Source organism: Anabrus simplex, chromosome 5, assembly GCF_040414725.1.
Source record: "Anabrus simplex isolate iqAnaSimp1 chromosome 5, ASM4041472v1, whole genome shotgun sequence".
Lineage (NCBI taxonomy): Eukaryota > Metazoa > Arthropoda > Insecta > Orthoptera > Tettigoniidae > Anabrus > Anabrus simplex.
Window position 1 is genome coordinate 363,949,001 of NC_090269.1, and position 20,682 is coordinate 363,969,682.

A 20,682-nucleotide genomic window follows, 5' to 3' on the forward strand; every position below is an offset into this window, starting at 1 on the left:
AAATTTACATCTATTAAGTGATAAATGCAACATTGATTACTGAAAATGTTAATGCAATTCATATAAAACCCCAAAACGCCCATACCTGCCTAAATCACGATCTAACATAACCTCATTCTTTCGTTCGTTCGTTGAACCCTTCCCACGACTTTTATGTATGGGAATGCAAAACACGAGAAGGAAAGGATGAAAGTAAAACACAGCATAATGCACACAGTTTATATTTTGAATTTATTTATTCCAAACAGCAGGTAAGAAGCACAATCACACAGACGTTTACAGCTAGGTAGTTCAATGTGAAGTACGTTCATGATCATGATACTATTTCTTCACACTAAGAACGCGCATAATTATAATTTCACACCATACTCTCAAAAAAGTGGATCAAAAATCTCGTTCAATGCGAAAGGATCTCAACAAATTTTCGTCTAACAAGCACTATTACATACCGTACGACCAAGGTCCCTTAGCGCGCAACGATAACGGTGTTGTGTTTTGAATTTGTTATACCAGGCAACTGAATGTGTAATGCCAACCTCTGCCTTCTAAATTAACCCTCTAGAAGAGAATTCTAGTTTTCATTAGTTGGCGGAGATCGATTGGCCCATCTCAGAACTGCTTCAGACGCTCCCTATGAAGTGTCACCCCCCTGCGTGCTAGTGGCGACAGACAAAACGGCAACACTTCAATACAGCAGTCAAGCTACTTATAGATGGCACCACTATACTACCTATATTGCCAACAACAATCAACTGAAAATAGTTCGTATTTATTTTGTAGCTCGCTTAAACCTTATAATATCTTTTAAATGCTCATATTTGTGTAGGCAAAGAAAAGATTATGAACACTATACGGCATTAAATACGAATTAACATGAATAAAATTCGTAACTGTATCTGACATAAAAAGTAGTGGATTGGTGATTCTGACTGACGGGTGACGTTCTTCATTTCATTTTTGTAGTGTTGCCAACATGACTTACAACTGTCAAGTGCAACCTTATGCCGGCCCAACTATAGTATTTTCTACCGTTAATATTAGTTTGTAAGGATTTTTCCACTTCGTAGAGACACGCTCTTCACTGGACTTCTTTATTAAGGTGTGATTTAAATATGTTTATGAGTGATTGGCAATAAATTTACACATGAACACAAAAAATACTTAGCGTATACTGTAATGATTCATCGTATTTCAATGGCAGCAATGCGGTTCTCAAGGGTAGAAATGGGGATTAGGCCCATACAAATGGCCCCATATCGCTCATATCGCTGTATTGGGAAGGCCTAGATCAAGACCAACTATAATGGTCTTGCGTAGATGGAATAACATTGTATACACTCCTTGAATGTTGCATTCTCCATGAAATTTTAGACGGGAATGTTTATATTTTATGTGTGTGTTTGAAGATGTAAATACTATTTGTGTGCGAGTGTATATATGTATTATACAAAATGAATGAAGTTGAGAAACTTGAGCACCTATCATTGGTGTCGAAAATCTGTACAGAATTAGAGAATCACTTGGGACTGAATGACAAGGATCTAGGTAAAAATTATTGGTCATCGTTTAAGGTTATGTCTTCCATATATTTTCATGGGTTGCGGATTACGAAAGTCTACTGAAATATGTATATTTTCTTCCAGCTGAATTCATCATAGACCTAGCGGAGAAAAATACCACGTTTGAAAGCTTTAAGAAGGTTCTTGTGGAAAATGGAGCAGAGTTTTCAGTAAGTAACTTTTATAGAACAGTCAGCTTTCTCATACTCAAATGTTATCGTATAGGGCATTTATGAATTCGCTACAACTTTGAGCTGCCACAACTGAATTTTTCTCTAGCTCTTGTTTGTATGTGTCAAGTGTTTAACGAAGTCTAGAAATCTATCAAAATATGAAATGAGTGATTACATCATAACCTCTTTCATATGTCATAAGACTCATTTCTTTCTAGTTCATTATAAAAATATTTCTGCTGATGCAGTTTGCTCATGCTGCATGTGTTTACAGGTGACCACTTCTGTAATGAGAGTTGGATTTTAATTTGGTTAGTTTATCTGATAAATTGACATTTTATTGGATTTTGCCCCCCTTTCTGAATGCAGCAAGTGTAGATTCATATTGCTTGAGTCAGTAAATAGTTGTATCTGTTTTATACTAGAGAGAGATATTGGTAATTCAAGAACAGTTTGTTTGAAGTTTGTCTCATATTTGAGGATGGGATTTTAGCTTATAGCCTATATCTGTAAGGAGGCGAAAGATTAGAAAAAGATTGGGTTTGAGAAGGGACTCTTTTATTTTTGTTGTGTCAAGGGATGGCAAAACACTCAGTGTAAGATGATCAGTTGATTTGTCAAAAGCTCTTGGTGTATTGTTATGAAATACTGGTAAGTAAATTAAAGGTATCTAAAAAAAAAAGTTTCCCACTTGGTAGCCTTTAAAGATTTTGTTTTTTTTCCAAGTTCTTGTCCAGGAAGTACTGAATAGTTTTGGCAGGTGTATGCCTGAACATCCCATATGGGATTGAACTGTTTGAAAACAGTTCCATTTTAAAGAAGACATTTGACACTGTCTTTATGAGGTGTGGTTCTGATCAGTAGAACCTGAAAGTGTTTATTGAGTTTCAAATATGAATGAGTAGAAGTTACCTTTTAATACAGACATGCAAGATGCTACTGAAATGCGAGGAGAGAGTACTATTGGAAAGTTATCGGCTGTGAGTCTTGCTCCCTGGCTAAATGGTTAGCTTGCTGGCCTTTGATCACAGGGTTCCCTACCGGTCGAGTTGGCCATGTGGTTAGGATTGTGCAGCTGTGAGCTTGCATCCGGAAGATAGTGGGTTTGAATCCCAGTGTCAGCAGCCCTGAAGATGGTTTTCTGTGGTTTCCCATTTTCACACCAGGCAAATGCTGGGGCTGTACCATAATAAAGGCTATGGCTGTTTCCTTTCCACTCCTAGGCCTTTACTATCCCATCGTCGCCGTAAGACCTATCTGTGTCTGTAAAAAAGAAAACAAAACACAGGGGTCCCGGGTTCGATTCCCGGCAAGGTTGGGAATTTTAACCATGATTGTTAATTTCGCTGGCACAGGGGCTGGGTGTATGTGTTGTCTTCATCATGATTTCATCCTCATCACGACACGCAGGTCGCCTACGGATGTCAAATCAAAAGACCTGCACCTGGCGAGCCGAACATGTCCTTGGACACTCCTGGCACTAAAAGCCATATGCCATTTTCTTTTTATCAGCTTTGAGGCGAATTTCAGAAATTCAAAGCTAATCTTTACTCTGAGCTACTCACACAGAACTTGTCATCAAATAAGATGTTTTTGCAGTCAGTCAGAAATTATTACAAAATATTCATCGTATGAACCCAGAAGTAGATGTAAGAAAGGGTGTTGTGCTGCTCAGCTAGTACTAGACTGCACTGTGCTCAGACACTCCAAGGGTTCTCGCACATCTGGTCATGAATGTGGCATGAGATTGGCTAGGATGTTCTCTTGTTGTACTCATTATATTAATAGAAAGTCCTCCTGGTGGCCATGATCAATAAGGTACGAAGTCTTTATTGTCTGACACTGTGGTTAGCTGGTTTGAGTCTCATTGGTGCAAAAAAAAAAAAAGTTCACTATCAGAATGCTGGCTAATAGGGTAGGAAAGGTAGTGGTATACAATTTCTAACAATTTTTAATTACTAGATTGCATACCAAAAGCCTGGGTTCGGTTCCAGACCTCTCTACAAGGTTCACATGGAGTGAGGGTATAGGCTATTATGCTTTTGATGGTTACTCATCTGTCAGATGGAGATGTTAAAGCTTGATCAGACCTGCTATTAGGCAAAAGTAGGCTTTGTGCTGACACCAGGATTCACCCGCTCCCTATGTCATCATCATCACTCAATTAGACACGCAGGTCGCCCATGGGTATAACCTAGAGAGACCTGCACCAGGAATTCTGCGGAAGTCACACGAAATCACATATAACCAGATATTGAGCTATCCAACTCTAACTTATTTTCATCTCAAACAGATTCTTTGATCTTGAAGTCAGTTGGTGATATCAGCATTGTTAATAATAATAATAATAATAATCGTATTGCCTCAGCTACTGCATGCAGACACTTCAATTTGACGCCATCTGGCTGTCTACTCGTCAGTTTCGACATTCCGTTTTACTCTAGGCCCACAAGATGGCAGATGAGAAAACCGAAACTCTCGTGGGCGTCTGTGGCTAAGATTTAATTAATTTTGACAGGCAAACATCAAATGTCTCACCAGAGATCTTTTACATGCCGACATCGTACGACATGGAGTGTGGAATGGACTTTATTTTGCTCTTCAAAAATCTGACTCCCTCTGCTGGGTTTGAACCTGCTGTCTTGGGATCCAGAGGCCGACACTTTACCACTGATCCACAGAGGCATTGTTAAAAAGTAGTGAATAACTTCATTGCCTTTAAACTAATCCAGGTCTTTGCACACATAAAATTGTAAATTGCTAAAAAGATGGATTGAGGTCATGGCAGAATACCTCTTTGAAGAGAGATTTGTTTCTTAAATGCTTCAAATTTGTTTGATAACCACCTAAGAAGTTGCTCAGAATTCGTAAGAACTCAATATAGCTTGGCATTTTTATGATTTGCTTACAGATGCCTTTCAGTGTTCAGTCTGCAAGCTCTGTGAATTATGGGACGAGTTGGCTGTGCGGTTAGGGGCGCGCAGCTGTGAGCTTGCATCCGGGATATAGTGGATTCGAATCCCACTGTTGGCAGCCCTGAAGATGGTTTTCCGTGGTTTCCCATTTTTACACCAGGCTGTACCTTAATTAAGGCCACGGCCGCTTCCTTCCCACTTCCAGCCCTTTTCTGTCCTATCGTCGCCATAAGACATATCTGTGTCGGTGGGACGTAAAGCCAAAAAAAAGAAAAAAAAAGAAAAAAAAAAAAAAAAAAAAAAGAAAATTACTGACCCAAAACCCAAAATGGTAAGGAGGCGAACTCTGGCATTCCTAGAAATTTACGTTACATGCATAAAACCCTATTTGGGGTTATGGCCCGACGTTACAGAGGCTAAGCCTATACTATGGAGGTGACTAGATGGAGAAAAAAGTTTAACACGTTGAGTGCCGAGCCGATTGTAGCACACTATTCCACTGGTGCCACGCATGTTTTTGAATTGCATTCCGCTGGTGCCAAAGCAATTGTATACGTTGTAGTCTGTTTATATAATCTTGGGATGTATTTATATGATGTACTAAGTAAATTTTATCTGACCATACCATGGTAATGTGTGGCGCCATATGGTGTCACATAAATTTTTAGGAAAGGTAAAATATAGCGTGACGCCATATGGTGTCACAGAATTTTTTGACATGGAATATGCAACACGAATTTCAAATACGGGATATTTATTTGCTAATTCAAATTAACGCAATGTGTATGAAAACCTAGTAAAATGCAATACAAGTACTTATATTACATTACATATTGTTGTGAACAGTTTTCTGATAACTCTAAACAATGAAAATATGCGTCTCGGCATGCCCGAGTTCTTGTTACTCGTTGTAATTTTTCAAACCTTATTGACATCGTTGTTCAAACATCGTCCTTTGTACACTTGTTTCATGTGCTGTTTTCATATTTACGTTTTGCACATCTGATCGGGAAGTTAAGGGGAGCGCGCTAACTATACCCTACCTGGTTGCTGACGCAGCTCGACGCAGCTCGACGCAGCTCGGTTGGTTCACGTCCGCTGCTTCGCTTCCCTACCTCTCCGCCACACCCTGAGACTCCCGCGGCACTTCTAATTTTATGACTATTTATTTGTTCAATTTTGGCGTTTAAACTTGCGCTGGGTACATACAGATTTCACCTTAGCATTCTACTGCCTCCCACGAATATTCCTACCAAATCTCAACCGAATCCGAGTGTAACACATGGATGTGTTCCCTCGTAAGATTATTACCAATATCTTCCATTTTTTATATTTTTGCACAACTATATAAACTGAGTGATAGTACGTACGTAAACGAGGAATAAACAATGCCTGGCGTGCTTTCACCTGTGACAATGACCACTGGCCAGTCAGTGGCTTCGGAAGAATACTGTGGCGCCACATGGTGGCATACAGTAAAAATACATAGCTGGAATAGACCCTGAAGTTCGCCCTTCACGTAGTACCAATTTTACGCGCATAGATGCCACAGCTGATTATCTACGGCGCATCGCCTGAAACTCAACTGTGCCGCCATATGGCGTCACGCCAACTCTGATTTCAAGAACGGTGTGCCGCCATATGGCGTCACGCCATCTCAAATTTGAAGACCACCGTGACGCCATATGGCGGCACGTGGCACCCAACGTGTTAAGTTACAGAAATTACAAGAGAGAAAAGGTTACAAAATCATAGTCACCTCAAAAGCAAGTTGAAAGGTAATACGAGAGGGTACCTCACTCTCTATTCCCTGATTTTGGTTAAGTTCTTTCAACTAGTTTGAAGTTTACACAGGAGAAAAGTTACATTACTAAAGACTGGAAACCTTCCTCTAGAGCTAGTTTTCAAAGACTATCGCATGGTTATACAGAATCTGCCATTACCTTGAGCTGGTGGACCTCCCGAAGATGGACGAGGCGCCCCCGCCTCCCTTGTAATCACTCTCTAGACTGGAGCAATCAATAAGACAACCTGGTCTGAAAATGTGCCAGCTTTTATAGCCGAGGGGAAAGTTCCAGAAAACTCGGGGCTAAGGCCCTGACACACCCCCAATTCTTATTGGATAATCAAATAAATACCAGAAAATTTTAATTGGTAGAAAAATACATGTACAAAATTTTTCATTGGCCAACACCTTGAGTTGGCGGGAAGTGATAGAAGTGTTGAGACTGTTGAAAATCAAAAAGCAAATGCTAAACATCCCAGTTTAGGAAACCTTTACATACAAAATTACTCCAGAATTTTAATAGTTCATCTTCATTCACACCAGAGGGCACAACAGAAGTTTATAGTAGTGACACCTGTTGAAAAGTGTTCAAACTTCTTGCACTAGTTGTTGCAAGTTTTATATTTTAGATGGCATTCTCCAAGGCGCTTAATAGAAATGCGCGGGGTGGGTGTAATTCCGGTACAATTGTTATTATTCAACTGTGTTTCAATCCATGTTCCTTCTTTATTTTTTGCTTTTGTTGAATGAGTCCAACTACCTTCATCTGGGCCTACCTCTGCTTCCTTCAGTCTTAATCTGCTATCATCCACTTTCGTGAGCCGATGACCTTAGATGGTACTCCCCCTTTAAACAAGAAGCATCATCATCATCATCATCATCAGCCACTTTGGTATTCTTCCCTATTCCATTCTCTTCATATGTCCAAACCATTTCAGTTTATTTCTCTCCAGTGTGTCTAAGCTCTTCTATTCTGATTTCATTCCTGCCCTGTCCTTTTTCTTTTCCTTCTTATGATACTGGTACATCTTAAAAAATTAACCTCTCTGACCTGGATTTGTCTTTTGTCTTTTCATCAATATCCATGTCTGATGCAAATGCCAATATGAGACAATAATAAATCTTACAGCCCCTACACATGCTACAATCTGCTGAGCCCGATCTGTAGGGTCCCTACGGTCTGTAGGCTTGTCAGGACTGTCAGGGTAGTTGTGCTACTCGGGCCAATTTGCCGTCAGTAGCCTCATGCCCTAGCACATGTTACCCATATTTTCTGTCATTACAGTGTCTTGTTTCTTTATTGAAGGACCAAGCTAGTTGGCTGTGCAGTTAGGGTTGTGTAGCTGAGAGCTTTCATTCGGGAGCTAGTGGGTTTGAATCCCACCGTCGGCAGCCCGGAAGATGGTTTCCTGTGGTTTTCCATTTTCACACCAGGCAAATGCTGTGGCTGTACCTTAATTAAGGCCACAAATGCTACCTTCCAGTCTGAGCCCATTCTCATTCTTGTGTCTGCAAACACCTTTGATGGCCAGGCTGAGTGGCTCAGATGGTTGAGGCGCTGGCCTTCTGACCCCAACTTGGCAGGTTCAATCCTGGCTCAGTCCGGTGGTATTTGAATGTGCTCAAATATGTCAGCCTCGTGTCGATAGATTTACTGGCACGTAAAAGAACTCCTGCGGGACTAAATTCCAGCACCTCGGCGTCTCCGAAAACCGTAAAAGAGTAGTTAGTGGGACGTAAAGTAAATGACATTAAATAACATTAATTAACACCTTTGATGTGTTGGTGCAATGTTAAACCATAGCAAAAGAAAAAAATCTATTTTGATACGTAGACTTTCACTACCGCTAAATGACATTATAATCATTTGGGTGATGATGATGATGCTTGTTGTTTAAAGGTGCCTAACATCGAGGTCATTGCCCCAATCATTTGGGGATATTAAGTCGTGCAATAATAATAATCAGCTGACGCGTTTTGATCCTTTGATCAGGATTGATTATTTTCACCATGTTGGTGCGTATTGACTTATATTCAAATCTCTATAGAACACTTTCCCGCCTTGTCAATACTTTACATATTTTATTATATTTAATTACCGTACATGTTTCGAGAGCCAACTACTCTCTTCTTCAGCGGTGCCAAACATGAATTAATCTTTGGACTTGGTGCATTGGCACAAATAGAACAATTATATATAAATCTTGAAATTGTTACAATATTTCTCTGCGTTTCACCTTTCACTTACTTACTATGTCATTTGTTACAGACTTTAAACTGGAATTTTCAAATCATAAATAATAAAATCTATTAAATTAATCACTATATGTTAATTTTACGTCGTTATTTACATCTAAAAAGAATAAAATGTTTCTTTGTGTCTAAATTTCATTTACTTTGCCATTTAGTAGAACCCTTTAAAATAAAATAGTTTCCAATTCGTAAAATAATAAATAACACATATAAAGTTAGTTACTATCTTAAAATCTTAAAATTACCGGGCGAGTTGGCCGTGCGCGTAGAGGCGCGCGGCTGTGAGCTTGCATCCGGGAGATAGTAGGTTCGAATCCCACTATCGGCAGCCCTGAAGATGGTTTTCCGTGGTTTCCCATTTTTACACCAGGCAAATGCTGGGGCTGTACCTTAATTAAGGCCACGGCCGCTTCCTTCCAACTCCTAGGCCTTTCCTATCCCATCGTCGCCATAAGACCTATCTGTGTCGGTGCGACGTAAAGCCCCTAGCAAAAAAAAAATCTTAAAATTAATAATAATGAACAGCCAATTCATAAAATAATAAATAGTCAATTCGTAAAATAATAAATAACACATGTAAAGTTAGTTACTATCTTAAAATCGTAAAATAATAAATAGCCAATTCGTAAAATAATAAATAACACCTATAAAGTTAGTCACTCTCTTAAATTATTTTCTGCTCTCTTCTTTTTTTCTTTAAATAAACAAACCAACTTTAGAGACTTTTTTTGCGAAAAAAGACGACAACTCAGATGCCTGGAGAATTTTATTTTAGGCCTACGTACTTCATTTCATTTAATTTATCCACAAATTAAAGTGATGAAGAAGAGAGTAGTTGGCTCTCGAAACATGTACAGTAATTAAATATAATAAAATATGTAAAGTATTGACAAGGCGGGAAAGTGCTCTATAGACCTTTGATCAGGATCGACTTCAGAGCAGTAACAAAGCATGTAATGGCAACTGTCACTCCATAGTAACCACATTCAAGATAAAGAGACCCTGTTAGAAATATAGTTCATTCCAGGGCCTCCAGAGTAACAGAGAAAGATGTTGACGAGTTAACTATGGAGGGTAGCCATGATCTACTCAGTATATAGCCGTCACCTGTGTTAAAATTATTTGGGTGTTTAGCAATTTCTGTCGCCTCACGAATGATTCTAGGTATAAAATGTTTCTCTTTATAAATGGCAGAAGTTGCATCAAAAATGATTTGATAGTTATTATGTATGGCATGATCTGCCACAGCAGACTTCTCTGGCTGGCAAAGACATAAATTCCTGCGATGTTCTTCAACCCTTGTTGCTGCCTTCCTACATGTTTGGCCAACATAAACCGATCCACAGGGGCAAGGAATCATATATATTCCAGCACAGTTTAAACTGATAAGATCTTTAACAGGTCGCAAGCAGTTGCCTATGATATTATTAGGCTTAAAACTGGTCTTGATATTGTGCTTATCCATGACAGATTATACGTATGGGAAGGTCAGACTCAAAGAACAAGAATCACGTGACAATCTATCTTTTGGCTTAGGATGTAGCACTTCGTCAATCTGTTTCCTTGAGTAGCCATTGCTCAGAAATGTTCTGGTTAGTAACTCAAGTTTACCATTTAATTTATCCTCCTCACAAACGTCCCTTGCTCGGCTGGTAAGAGTGTTAAGCACAGTGCGCTTTTGGCAAGGATGATGATGAGAGGACCCATGAAGGTATATATCAGTATGGGTGGGTTTATGCTAAACCGAATGACCTAAAGTTCCATGTGATTTCCTAGAAACCAAAACATCCAAGAACGGCAAACATCTTCCACGTTCAGTCTCCATGTTAAATTTAATGTTTGGATGTATGCTGTTCAAGTGATCCAAAAATATGGATAATTCATGTTCATCATGGGGCCAGATAACAAATGTGTCATCGACATATCTCAACCAGATGGAAGGCTTAAGTGTTCAAGATTGAAAATCTTCAAAATCTTGCATATAGAAATTAGCAATGACTGGTGCCATTGGCGATCCCATGGCAACACCATCCATTTGTTCATATATTGTACCATGAAAACTGAAGCATGTGGTGGTGAGGACAGGGTGAAACAGATTGACGATGTCACCAGGAAAGATTTTATCCAATAGAGACAAGGTGTCCATGATTGGAACCCTAGTGAACAGAGACACAATATCAAAACTGACTAGATTATCACCAGAAGACATGCAGATTGGATAAAATGCCAATAAACTGCAATGAATTCCTGATGGATGCCTCATTAACTATGTATGGCTTGAGCCCCAAGGTAATTGGCCAGGTTGTATGTAAGGGAACCTATACTGTTGACAGTAGGTGTAAGGGGAACTCTTTCTTTATAGATCTTAGTAAGGCCATAAAGACTAAGAACTGTGGAAGCCTGCAGTCACAAACCACAAGAAACAACACTTGGAATCGAGCTAAGTTTAAGAAGAGACACTGTTTTCCTATCAGTGGCATTGGTAGGATCATTCTTTAGCACCTTGTAGGTGGGATCACTGAGAAGTTCCTCAATCTTGCTATTATAGTCAATGGTGTTCATAACCACAGTAGCATTGCCTTTATCAGCTTTCAACACCACCAAGTCCTTGTTCATTTTCAGTTGTTTAAGAGCATACCGCTCTTTGGAAATAATGTTAGGACGAGGGGGTTTGAAATGTTTGATAATGGTGGCAGTTTCAAGACGAATCTGCTCAGTGATATGATCCGGTAAAGGCTTTAAAGAAGCCTCAACACCACAGATGATCTCCTTAGTTGGAAGCTTAAGAGGTGAATCACAAAATTTAATCCCTTCTTGAACACAGACATAGGAGTATCCAAATTAGTAGTGGATGGATTAACCACTACTTTAGAAGAATTGGGCCAATGACCTAGATGTTAGGCGCCTTAAAACAACAAGCAAGCATCATCACTTTAGAAGAATTCAAGTGTGGAACAGAATTCTTCCTCTGGCACATCGATAAACGGGAAAATTTGGAAAATTTTATGAAGATGAAAGTGATAAGGAAGCCATATGAGACACAAGGTCCAGATGATTGGAAGTGTTCACGTCTAATGTCCGACCTAAAGAAAGATGAAGCTTATGAAGCTAACCTGAAACAGAATCCAGTTCCCTTCTCAGAGCATAAATCCTCTCTCGCCCTACATAGAATCTACGAGTGTGGCGATTCAGTCGGATTCTTTAACGCCGTGAATTTAGGGACAATGTTATTGTCCCGACATCTAACACAGAATGTTCGAGACGACAATATACAAGCTGTATTGAAGGTGCCACTGTACAGAGCAGTTCAATAAAAGTGCCAGTATCCATTCGTAGAAAGTTTCTAACATTGAATGGTTCTAGTGTTTTAATAATATTTGTATGACAGCTTTTTCTCTGTGATAACCACTTTTTAGCCCATTATTTTATCTTTCATATTGACTTCAGTGATAACAAAGTCATTGCAATTCCTGTTTTTTGAAACTTAAAAAATGAAGCAGCCATGTTGATTGCTGTTTTCAGAGCAGAGTGAAACAGTCTACTGTTAGTTTGGGTCAGGTTATGTGGAGAGCAGCACCCGATTTACTGTACCAATTATCTAGCAGATTATATCGTGTTTAGGGGCCTTTATTCATCACCTCTTTACATTTCTTTGGTTCTTTCTCCTTCCAGATCAGTTTCCTCACACTGTGGTAAAATGTATTTATTATGCTGTGTAATTTTACTGATCTCTATGTCCAGCCTGTCATCAGTTCACTTCCCAAATCTTGAAGCTTTCTACAATTCCAAGGTCTTGTACCTCAATTTTTATTGTACCGTTTCTTTCTCTTCTAGTCAACATTGTTGTTTTGCTTTTCCCCAGGCTTATTTTCATTCCATTAGAAATGGGTTGATACCAGATTTTATCGATACTCAACAACAATATGATTTTTATCTCGATACTCTGATACCTTCATTCATGAAATAAAATGTACCGGGCAAGTTGGCCTTGCGGTTAGGAGCGCGCTGCTTTGAGCTTGCATCCGGGTGATAGTGGGTTCGAAACCCACTGTCAGCAGCCCTGAAGATGGTTTTCAGTAGTTTCCCATTTTCACACGAGGCAAATGCTGGGGCTGTACATTACTGAAAGCCACGGCCGCTTCTTTCCTGTTCCTAGGCCTTTCCTATTCCATCGTCGCCATAAGACCTATGTGTGTTGATGCGACGTAAAGAAAAAATGTTGAATTACTAATTTCTAAATACAATATTATTTATTAAATAGGCATTTTTTTATGTTAACACCTTAGTATCTGTGTAATTGGAAATTAAATTAAAATATATTGTGGCATGTAGTTGATAGTTGCAGATATTTCACAAACCAAATGTTAAAAATGTATTCAACATTATTTAAATAAAAATCAAATGATTTATAAAATTCGATAGTGTTATAAGTTTTTGTTAAAAAATACAAGCATTCTCACTCTGTTGGGGTCAAGCTTGCTTTATTTTCTGTCACATCTGAGTCCTGAAATCAGTCTCTCAGAAAATACTGTTGTTGGTGGTATACAGTGTTACCCCTCTTTTCCACTTTTCAAGGAACCCAAAGGACACAGGTGTAAATGGGGGGGAAGTGTAAATCGTGGGAAACAATTTATATATGTAAAAACGCTCTGGAAAAGGACGTAAACATCACACAAATGCGTATATTAATTTATAGTCTTTTAATCTTAATCCTATTACAGTACTTACCTCAAATAAAGGTCCAGTGTAAATTAACTGTTAACATTATACTGCCTTTGTAATTCTGCTCATCCACTGACCACAAGAAGGGTTTCGGTAGGTAGTTAAAATATTGTGTAACACAGTAGGCTAAATTATTTTCATCTGGGTGTCTTTCTTAGAATGGCTGCAGAAGTATCTAACATGCAATACATTTTCTTTCTCTGGATAGAACATTTTAATTCTATATTGTACCTATTTACAACATTAACACACACTTATTCCAGATGAAAAACTACACAATTACTGCTTCCTAGCGAAATAGTCCAGAATTGATCTCTGTTTACACTTCTTATTTCTAATGTCCTCTATTTGTTTTTCAAGTTCATAAAGGTTATAAAAAATATTTTTCACCCCCTCCCCATACAGATGAAAGATATGTACGTTAAGTGTCCGCTGCTGCACTTGCCCCGGCACTCGTAGGCATCACTTCACTGTGCTCGTCTTCTTCTACCGGTTAGGGATGCACAGCTGTGAGCTTGCATCCGGGAGATTGTGGGTTCGAACCCCACTGTCGGTAGCCCTGAAGATGGTTTTTCCATTTTCACATCAGGCAAATGCTGGGGCTGTATCTTAATTAAGGCCACAGCTGATTCCTCCCCACTCCCCTTTCCTATCCCATCTTCGCCATAAAACCTATCTGTGTCGGTGCGACGTAAAGCAAGTTGTATTAAAAAAAATTCTTCTTTGTCACTGGTAGGAGGCTTGGCTGCTGTTTGTTCCGTAACCAACTCATCCACACTTCTTTCCTCTGCAGTTATCACAGAATCATCCACTCAAAGAAAGTCTGCAGTAGTGCAGTTTGACTGCAACATTCTCCATGCATCAGGAAGCAGGCCTCCGATTTCTTCTTCTTCCACTGGTAGGCAAGAGTCGGGGTGATTCTTGAATAATTCTGTTTTCAAGAAACAATTTGAGATCATAGTTTGCTTCACAGCTTTCCAAGACTTTGCAGGGAAGTGAAGTACATCCAAGGCTTTGAATGATGATGGATCCTTTGCACCATCTATAAGGAATAAAATTTGCTGCACTAGGTTCCTCCTATAAAATTACTTAAAAGAGTGTAATACCTAAATCCATAGGCTGCAGCTTGCTTGTACAGTTAGCAGGCAGGAATTCTAACGGCATGTTCCTCAAATTAATATCCACAGGATGTGTAGTACAACGGTCGATGAAAAGAAGGATCTTCTTATTTTGTGCACCCATTTTTTAATCGAGAGCAGCTACCTGCTGTCGAAAAAAGATCTGAGGTCATTCAAGCTTTGTGATTGACATCATGGGCAGTTGGTAATTATTGCACATTCTTGAAGCAATAAGTTTTTTTTAGATTTCCCTATCACAAAGGGGTGGATCTTCTCAAAGTCATCAGCATTGACTCCCAACATTACTGTGACCTTCATTTTGCTGAGTTTTCCACCATGGGATTTATCCCCTTTGAATGTCAAAATCTTGGTGGGCAACACACTGAAAAACAGCCCAGTTTTGTCTAGGTTAAAAATGTTCCTGGGTTTGTACTTGTTTGTCAGCTCCTGCAGTCTTCCATTGATCCACTCTTCCACAGTTTCATCACTAACTGCGTTTGATTTCCCACAAATGTTTTGTAGGTAGGCCTAATGTTAAACCTTTTTCTAAATTGGTCTATCCAGCCATTGGATTACAAGAAATGAAAATTATATTTTGGTCCATATTGATTGTATTACACAATTAAAAAGTGGGTTTTATTCCACCTAGTTCAATATACTACTATTCAATCTTTAGGATTGATATAAAATATTATCTAATTGTATACACGTTTTGACCTTTTTGGGTCATCATCAGTACTTAATTAATAAGGCAATAAAATTTAAAAAATTTAATAAACTTAGTTAAGAAAATCTCCTTAGAGAACAATAGTTTATCATTTATCAGTATAATCTTTTGTTGTAAAATTTCTTGCTTTTCTCTTGTTAAAATTCATTGGGTGAATAAAAACCCTTCATTGATCGAGTCATAAAACTTGAACGTGGCATTGCTTAAATAATTGTGATGAATAATATTGAAATCTGATGGTTGAAGTTGATGTTCATTGTGTGGCTACTGTTCTTAATGCTACTGTCAAATGCGGACCATAGCTATGTAGTGGCTAATCTTCTAAAATGGCCCAGTAGTGTGTCATTACTCGTCATCATCATACATACCACTCCACCGGACCATGAGGCTTCACCTTATGGAACATTGGTTCTCAATGCGTTTAGAAGATTAGCCACTACATAGCTGTGGTCCGCATTTGACTGCATTACATTAAGAACAGTAGCCACACAATGAACATCAACTTCTATCATCAGATTGAGATATTATTCATCACAATAATCTAAGCAACACCACGCTCAAGTTTCATGACTTAATCAATGAACAATTTTAAATTCTTCCAATTTATTTTAACAGGAGATCAGCAAGAATTTTTACAACAGAAGATTTTAGTAAAAAACTATAATTCTCTGAGGAGATTTTCTTAACTAAGTCTTTAAATTATTTTAATTTTATTGCCCTTTTAGTTAATTAATGATGATGACCCAAAGAGTCAAAACATGTGTACTATTAGATAATATTTTATATCAGTCCTGAAGATTGAATAGTAGTGTATTGAACTAGGTGGAATAAAACCCGCTTTTTAATTGTGCCAGCCATTGGATGTACTGAAATTTTCAATGCCAGGAGTATTCGCCACTTTAAGCGCATTAAAAAAAAACAGGCCACCAAAATGGCGTCGATCTTCCATCCATATGACATACACTGGTTGCCTGGTTACGGTGTTGGTTTTTTGTCTGTGCACAACTGTCCACACTAATTTTAGATAGATCCTTAGCTCAAAAACACATCTATGTTAATAATATATGTTCGGTATTCAGCTCAAGGGCTGGTTTGATCCTCACAGCTCTGCCCACAGCTATAATGATAGCCTAGGCAACACTGAAGTGGCATACTAAGGAAATGAGGAGTGAGGTGGTTTCCTGTTGCTTTCCCCACCGAACCAGAAGTTGCTATTACTTATCAGTCTGTCAAGCCCACTGAAATGATGCACCAACTGACCCCATGAGCGATATTTTCACACGATTCATAACAGGGTCTGGCAACATAAGGAATGGTATTACTAGCATCGCTCATACCTCAGTCACTTTCATATTATCAAAGCCAAGGTTGAGACTGAGACAGACAGATCATTGAAAGTAACAAATTTATTCTAGCCCATACCAGAAGACATTGCGCACTGTAAACACCACATCTTGCCAGCAAAGGCATTAATATATAAAGAAATAAATTTGTTAGGTAGGCAACCCAGCTGTCAGAATTGTCATGCATTAATTGCAACCTGCTCATCAGAGTTGTCATGAAGTTTGCATAGCTTTCCCTGATATTCGTAATCAGCTAGTTTTGCCCATGTTTTGTTGTAAAGTGTGTGCTGTCTGGTTTGGTCATTATGCCGTGGTTACTTGAAGCATTATAGGTTAATTGAGACGCTATTTTACTTTGATTTTTTCCCCGTCTCAGACAGCCTGCTGTGCTTAAATGGCAGGAAGCATAAAAGGTCATGAATTTAAATTTGTGGATTTTAATACATTGCGAGCATAGGGAATCTGAGGGGACCAATAAAAAATGTTGTAAACGACGGGAAAACGTAAAATCCAGGAACGCAAAAGCGGGATAATGCCATACATTTATAGTTTACAGCTAGTTTTTGCAGGTTTGGAAACTAGGTATTTGTTTTTGAATAATCGTAAAGTGAAAAGGGGAGTGATGGATCTTCTTTCAGGTGTGTGGTTGTTTCATCTTCAGAAGTGTTAAATGGCAATGAATTTGTTGTGTCATTGAAAATGAAAATCCACAGCCTGTTTCCGGTCATTCAACCAGGTCAGGAATAGAATGAATGAAGCCCCTGTCTAGCGGCGAGATGGGAATTGTGCCGGCTGCCGAAGCCTGTCGCACTCCTGGGGCAATGATTAATGAATGACAAATGAAATGATATTGGAGTGTGTTTCTGGAATTAAATATGACAGGGAAAACTGGAGTATTCGGAGAAAAATCTGTACTACTTTGCTTTATCCAGCACAAATCTCGCATGGAGTGACGGGGATTTGAACCACGGAACTCACCGGTGAGAGGCCGGCGCACTGTCGCCTGAGCCACGGAGGCACACTTCTTGTGTCATTCTCTTATATAATACTGCCAAACAAGCCCCACATATCAGGCAATTTGGCTGGCTCCGAAGAATGTGTCATTAGAAATAAAATTGAAAAAGAAAGTCTTTACTATACTATTTTAGCAATCTATAATTTTGCCAAAAATTTTTAATACACAGCATATTAAAATGGAGTTACAAGCTTGCTTCTTCAGTTGTAGATTCAGGACCCTCCTGCTGATTAACTAGTTACAGCAGAGTTGAGTACTCAAACTGCAAAAATCTCATCCTGTTAAGTGGGGGTCAAACAGCATTGTGATGAAACATATTTTGCTCTCTTCATTGTCCTTGTACTAAATATCAATTGCATCCAGCAATGACTATATTACTGTCATAATTCATGGCCCACTGTGACGGCTTCTGAGGATGAAATATGGTACTATTCAAAATGGGAATTGTCTCGGACACTGTTCACTGTAGAAGAATTTAAGGCAATTATTGCTTGATCAAAATGGTTAAAAGTAGTGATGAATAAATCAGTGAGTTCCCCTTGCAATACTGTAAGATTTACTGGAAGGGTGAGATCAGCAGATGTGAATGCAATGGCTCTCTTCTGTTCTTGAAGTGATAAAGAGTTGAATTCTATTGTATAGGTTCATCTTGAATCAGGCATTGTGGTAGAGAAAGATGTTTCTGCACCATTTTGAGAATCTGTTTGGATTTTGAAGAATACTTGAAACTTCCTACTAATACTTTGCATAATGCAATGAGATTCTCAGTATTCTTTGAATTGATGCCTGTCAGTGTACGATGTTGGCGCTAGTAATGTGCAGTTGCTGATGATGTGCTCAGTGGTTTCTGGGCTGCTGTTGCATTTCCTGCGCTCGTCATTCTTAGTAGTAGGTTTCGTATAACTCTTTAAATTCTTTGCTGAGATCACTTTATCTTGGATCGCCTGGTTGAATCCCTTAGTTTCTGGAAATAAGTCTCCCCTAGACAGCCATGAGTTTGAAAGTTGTTTGTCAATGTTGGTTGTGTAGAGCTATATAACATCAAGAATTCCTCTGCCCCCCTCTCATCTTGGCATTGTAACTTTGCATGAATTAGGATGCATCATTTTGTGCTTAGTAAGCATTGTCTTTATTGTGCAATTGATGTTTCTAAATCTGTTTGAGACCAGTTTAGAATGCCAAAAGAATTTGTCATTGCAGTTACAGCATATGTATTGACTGTCTTTGATAGGTTAGAAGCGTTCTTAGTTTTTATGACGCGGCGGAGTCTGTGCTGAAATTTCTGTATGAGTTTTTCTTTCTGAAGTTTATTTTCAATCTTGATTGATTGCTCAAAACCTATATACTTTTGCTTCATTTTTCCCTATGCTTTCAATTTTTTCATGGTTATTCCTTCTGTCCTATACCATTGTCCCTTTTAAGTGCCGTTTATTTTGCATTTGTTCGAATCAAATTCCATGCAGATGTCATTGGAAATGTTTTCTGTAATAGTCATGAGGGGAGTCATTTGGGTTCTGTTTGTTGCATATAATTTGATGTCATCCATGAAGAAGAGGTAGTTTAATTTGTGAAGGTTATGTCTATTCCTTTTTATTTGATATCCATAGTTAGTCATCTTCAGGGTCTCAGAAATTGGGTTGAGACATAAGCAGAACCATAGTGCACTCCATCGCCTTGAAAGATACCACGTTTGATTGGGATGACCTCTGTTTCTGTGTTGGTGTTCTTCTTCAGGATGATCATGGAATGTCAAAGTTGCATTGTTGTAGTAAGAAAATTGATGAGGGTTTCATTTATCCTGTATAGTTTAAGGGTGTGGATTAGCCAGCTCTGTGACACCTATCAAATGCCTTTGTATGGTCAATATAGGTCATCAAGAGATTACGTTACGGCTTCTGTGTCTGCTGTAGGATTACATGGTCGATTGTGAGCTGTTCCTTATACAGCCTTTTTTCTTCTGTGAAAATGTTATACTGGAGTAGCCTATGTGCCCATAGATGACTTTGATGGACGGTGCCCACGGTCGTGAACCCGTCGATGGACCTCCCGTGCCTGGTGCAATTTAGTTAAGGCCCTTTTCCACTCCGCTTGAGTGACTTGATTAGGGGGGCAAAGGAGCAAAGAAGGTAGATCCCATGTTAAATCCAAAGGAGTTTGCAAATCTCTACCCAAAAACAATTTCGCCGGGGAAAAAGAGGTGGAGTTATTGATGGCAGAATTAAGTGCTAGGGCAAAGGCAGGCAATTCAGAATCCCAATGGCGTTGATCTTCGGAATGAAAAATGGACAATAGAACTTTCAAATTTCTATGATATCGTTCGACGAGATTGGCTTGAGGATGGTAGGGGGAGGTAAAGACCTTGTTAATACCATTCATAAAGCAAAAGTTATAAAAGGATTGTGAGGTAAAAATGGTAGCGTTATCCGAAACTAGGTATTTTGGTAGACCAATAATGGGGAAAATTTGGTCATTCAAAAGCCGAATAATAGTTTGAGAAGAAAGCGTACGCAACGGACGCAAAATCAAAAATTTAGAGAAACCATCAAGCAGAGTAAAAATATATGCATTGCCGTGGGAGGATTTAGTGATAGGTCCGACAACATCAATATAATACCTCTCAGCAGGATAAGTAGAAGGTGTGGCGGAATGAGCACCAAAGGACAATGCGTTCCGGGGTTTGTGTTTTTGGCATAAAGTACAAGATTTAACCCAAGTGATGACATCCTTACGCATATTGGGCCAAAAGAATTGAGATGCCAACCGAGAATAAGTTTTAGCGCGCCCAAAGTGTCCCCCTGTAGGAGATCCATGATAATACTGAAACAGCATCGAACGTAAAGGGGAAGGAATGACTACTCTAGGGATTGATTTAGGAGTTGGTTTAAAAACCAACAATTCATTATGGATCCGGAAAGGTCCGTCATAGTTAGTAGCAGAAAGAGAAATCTTAATATCTTTACAGTAAGAATCGGTAGATTGATGCTGATGACACGAGTCAAAAGATAATGGAAAATCAATAAGAGAAGAAATCGCATTGATTTCATAAGAAGGAAGTTGATCTAAAGTTGAAG

General features: G+C 38.9%; 1 protein-coding gene across 1 annotated transcript in view; it reads left to right on the top strand.

Annotated features, from left to right (window-relative positions):
- Positions 1–1,346: 1,346 nt before the first annotated feature.
- Positions 1,347–20,682, top strand: part of pea (ATP-dependent RNA helicase pea) — a 149,527-nt gene continuing 130,191 nt past the window's right edge. Inside the window, exons 1-2 of the mRNA XM_067147677.2 lie at positions 1,347–1,545; positions 1,644–1,729. Of these exons, the coding sequence (XP_067003778.2) occupies positions 1,452–1,545; positions 1,644–1,729 (180 nt within the window). The 5' untranslated portion in view covers positions 1,347–1,451. The remainder of the gene's footprint in view (positions 1,546–1,643; positions 1,730–20,682) is intronic.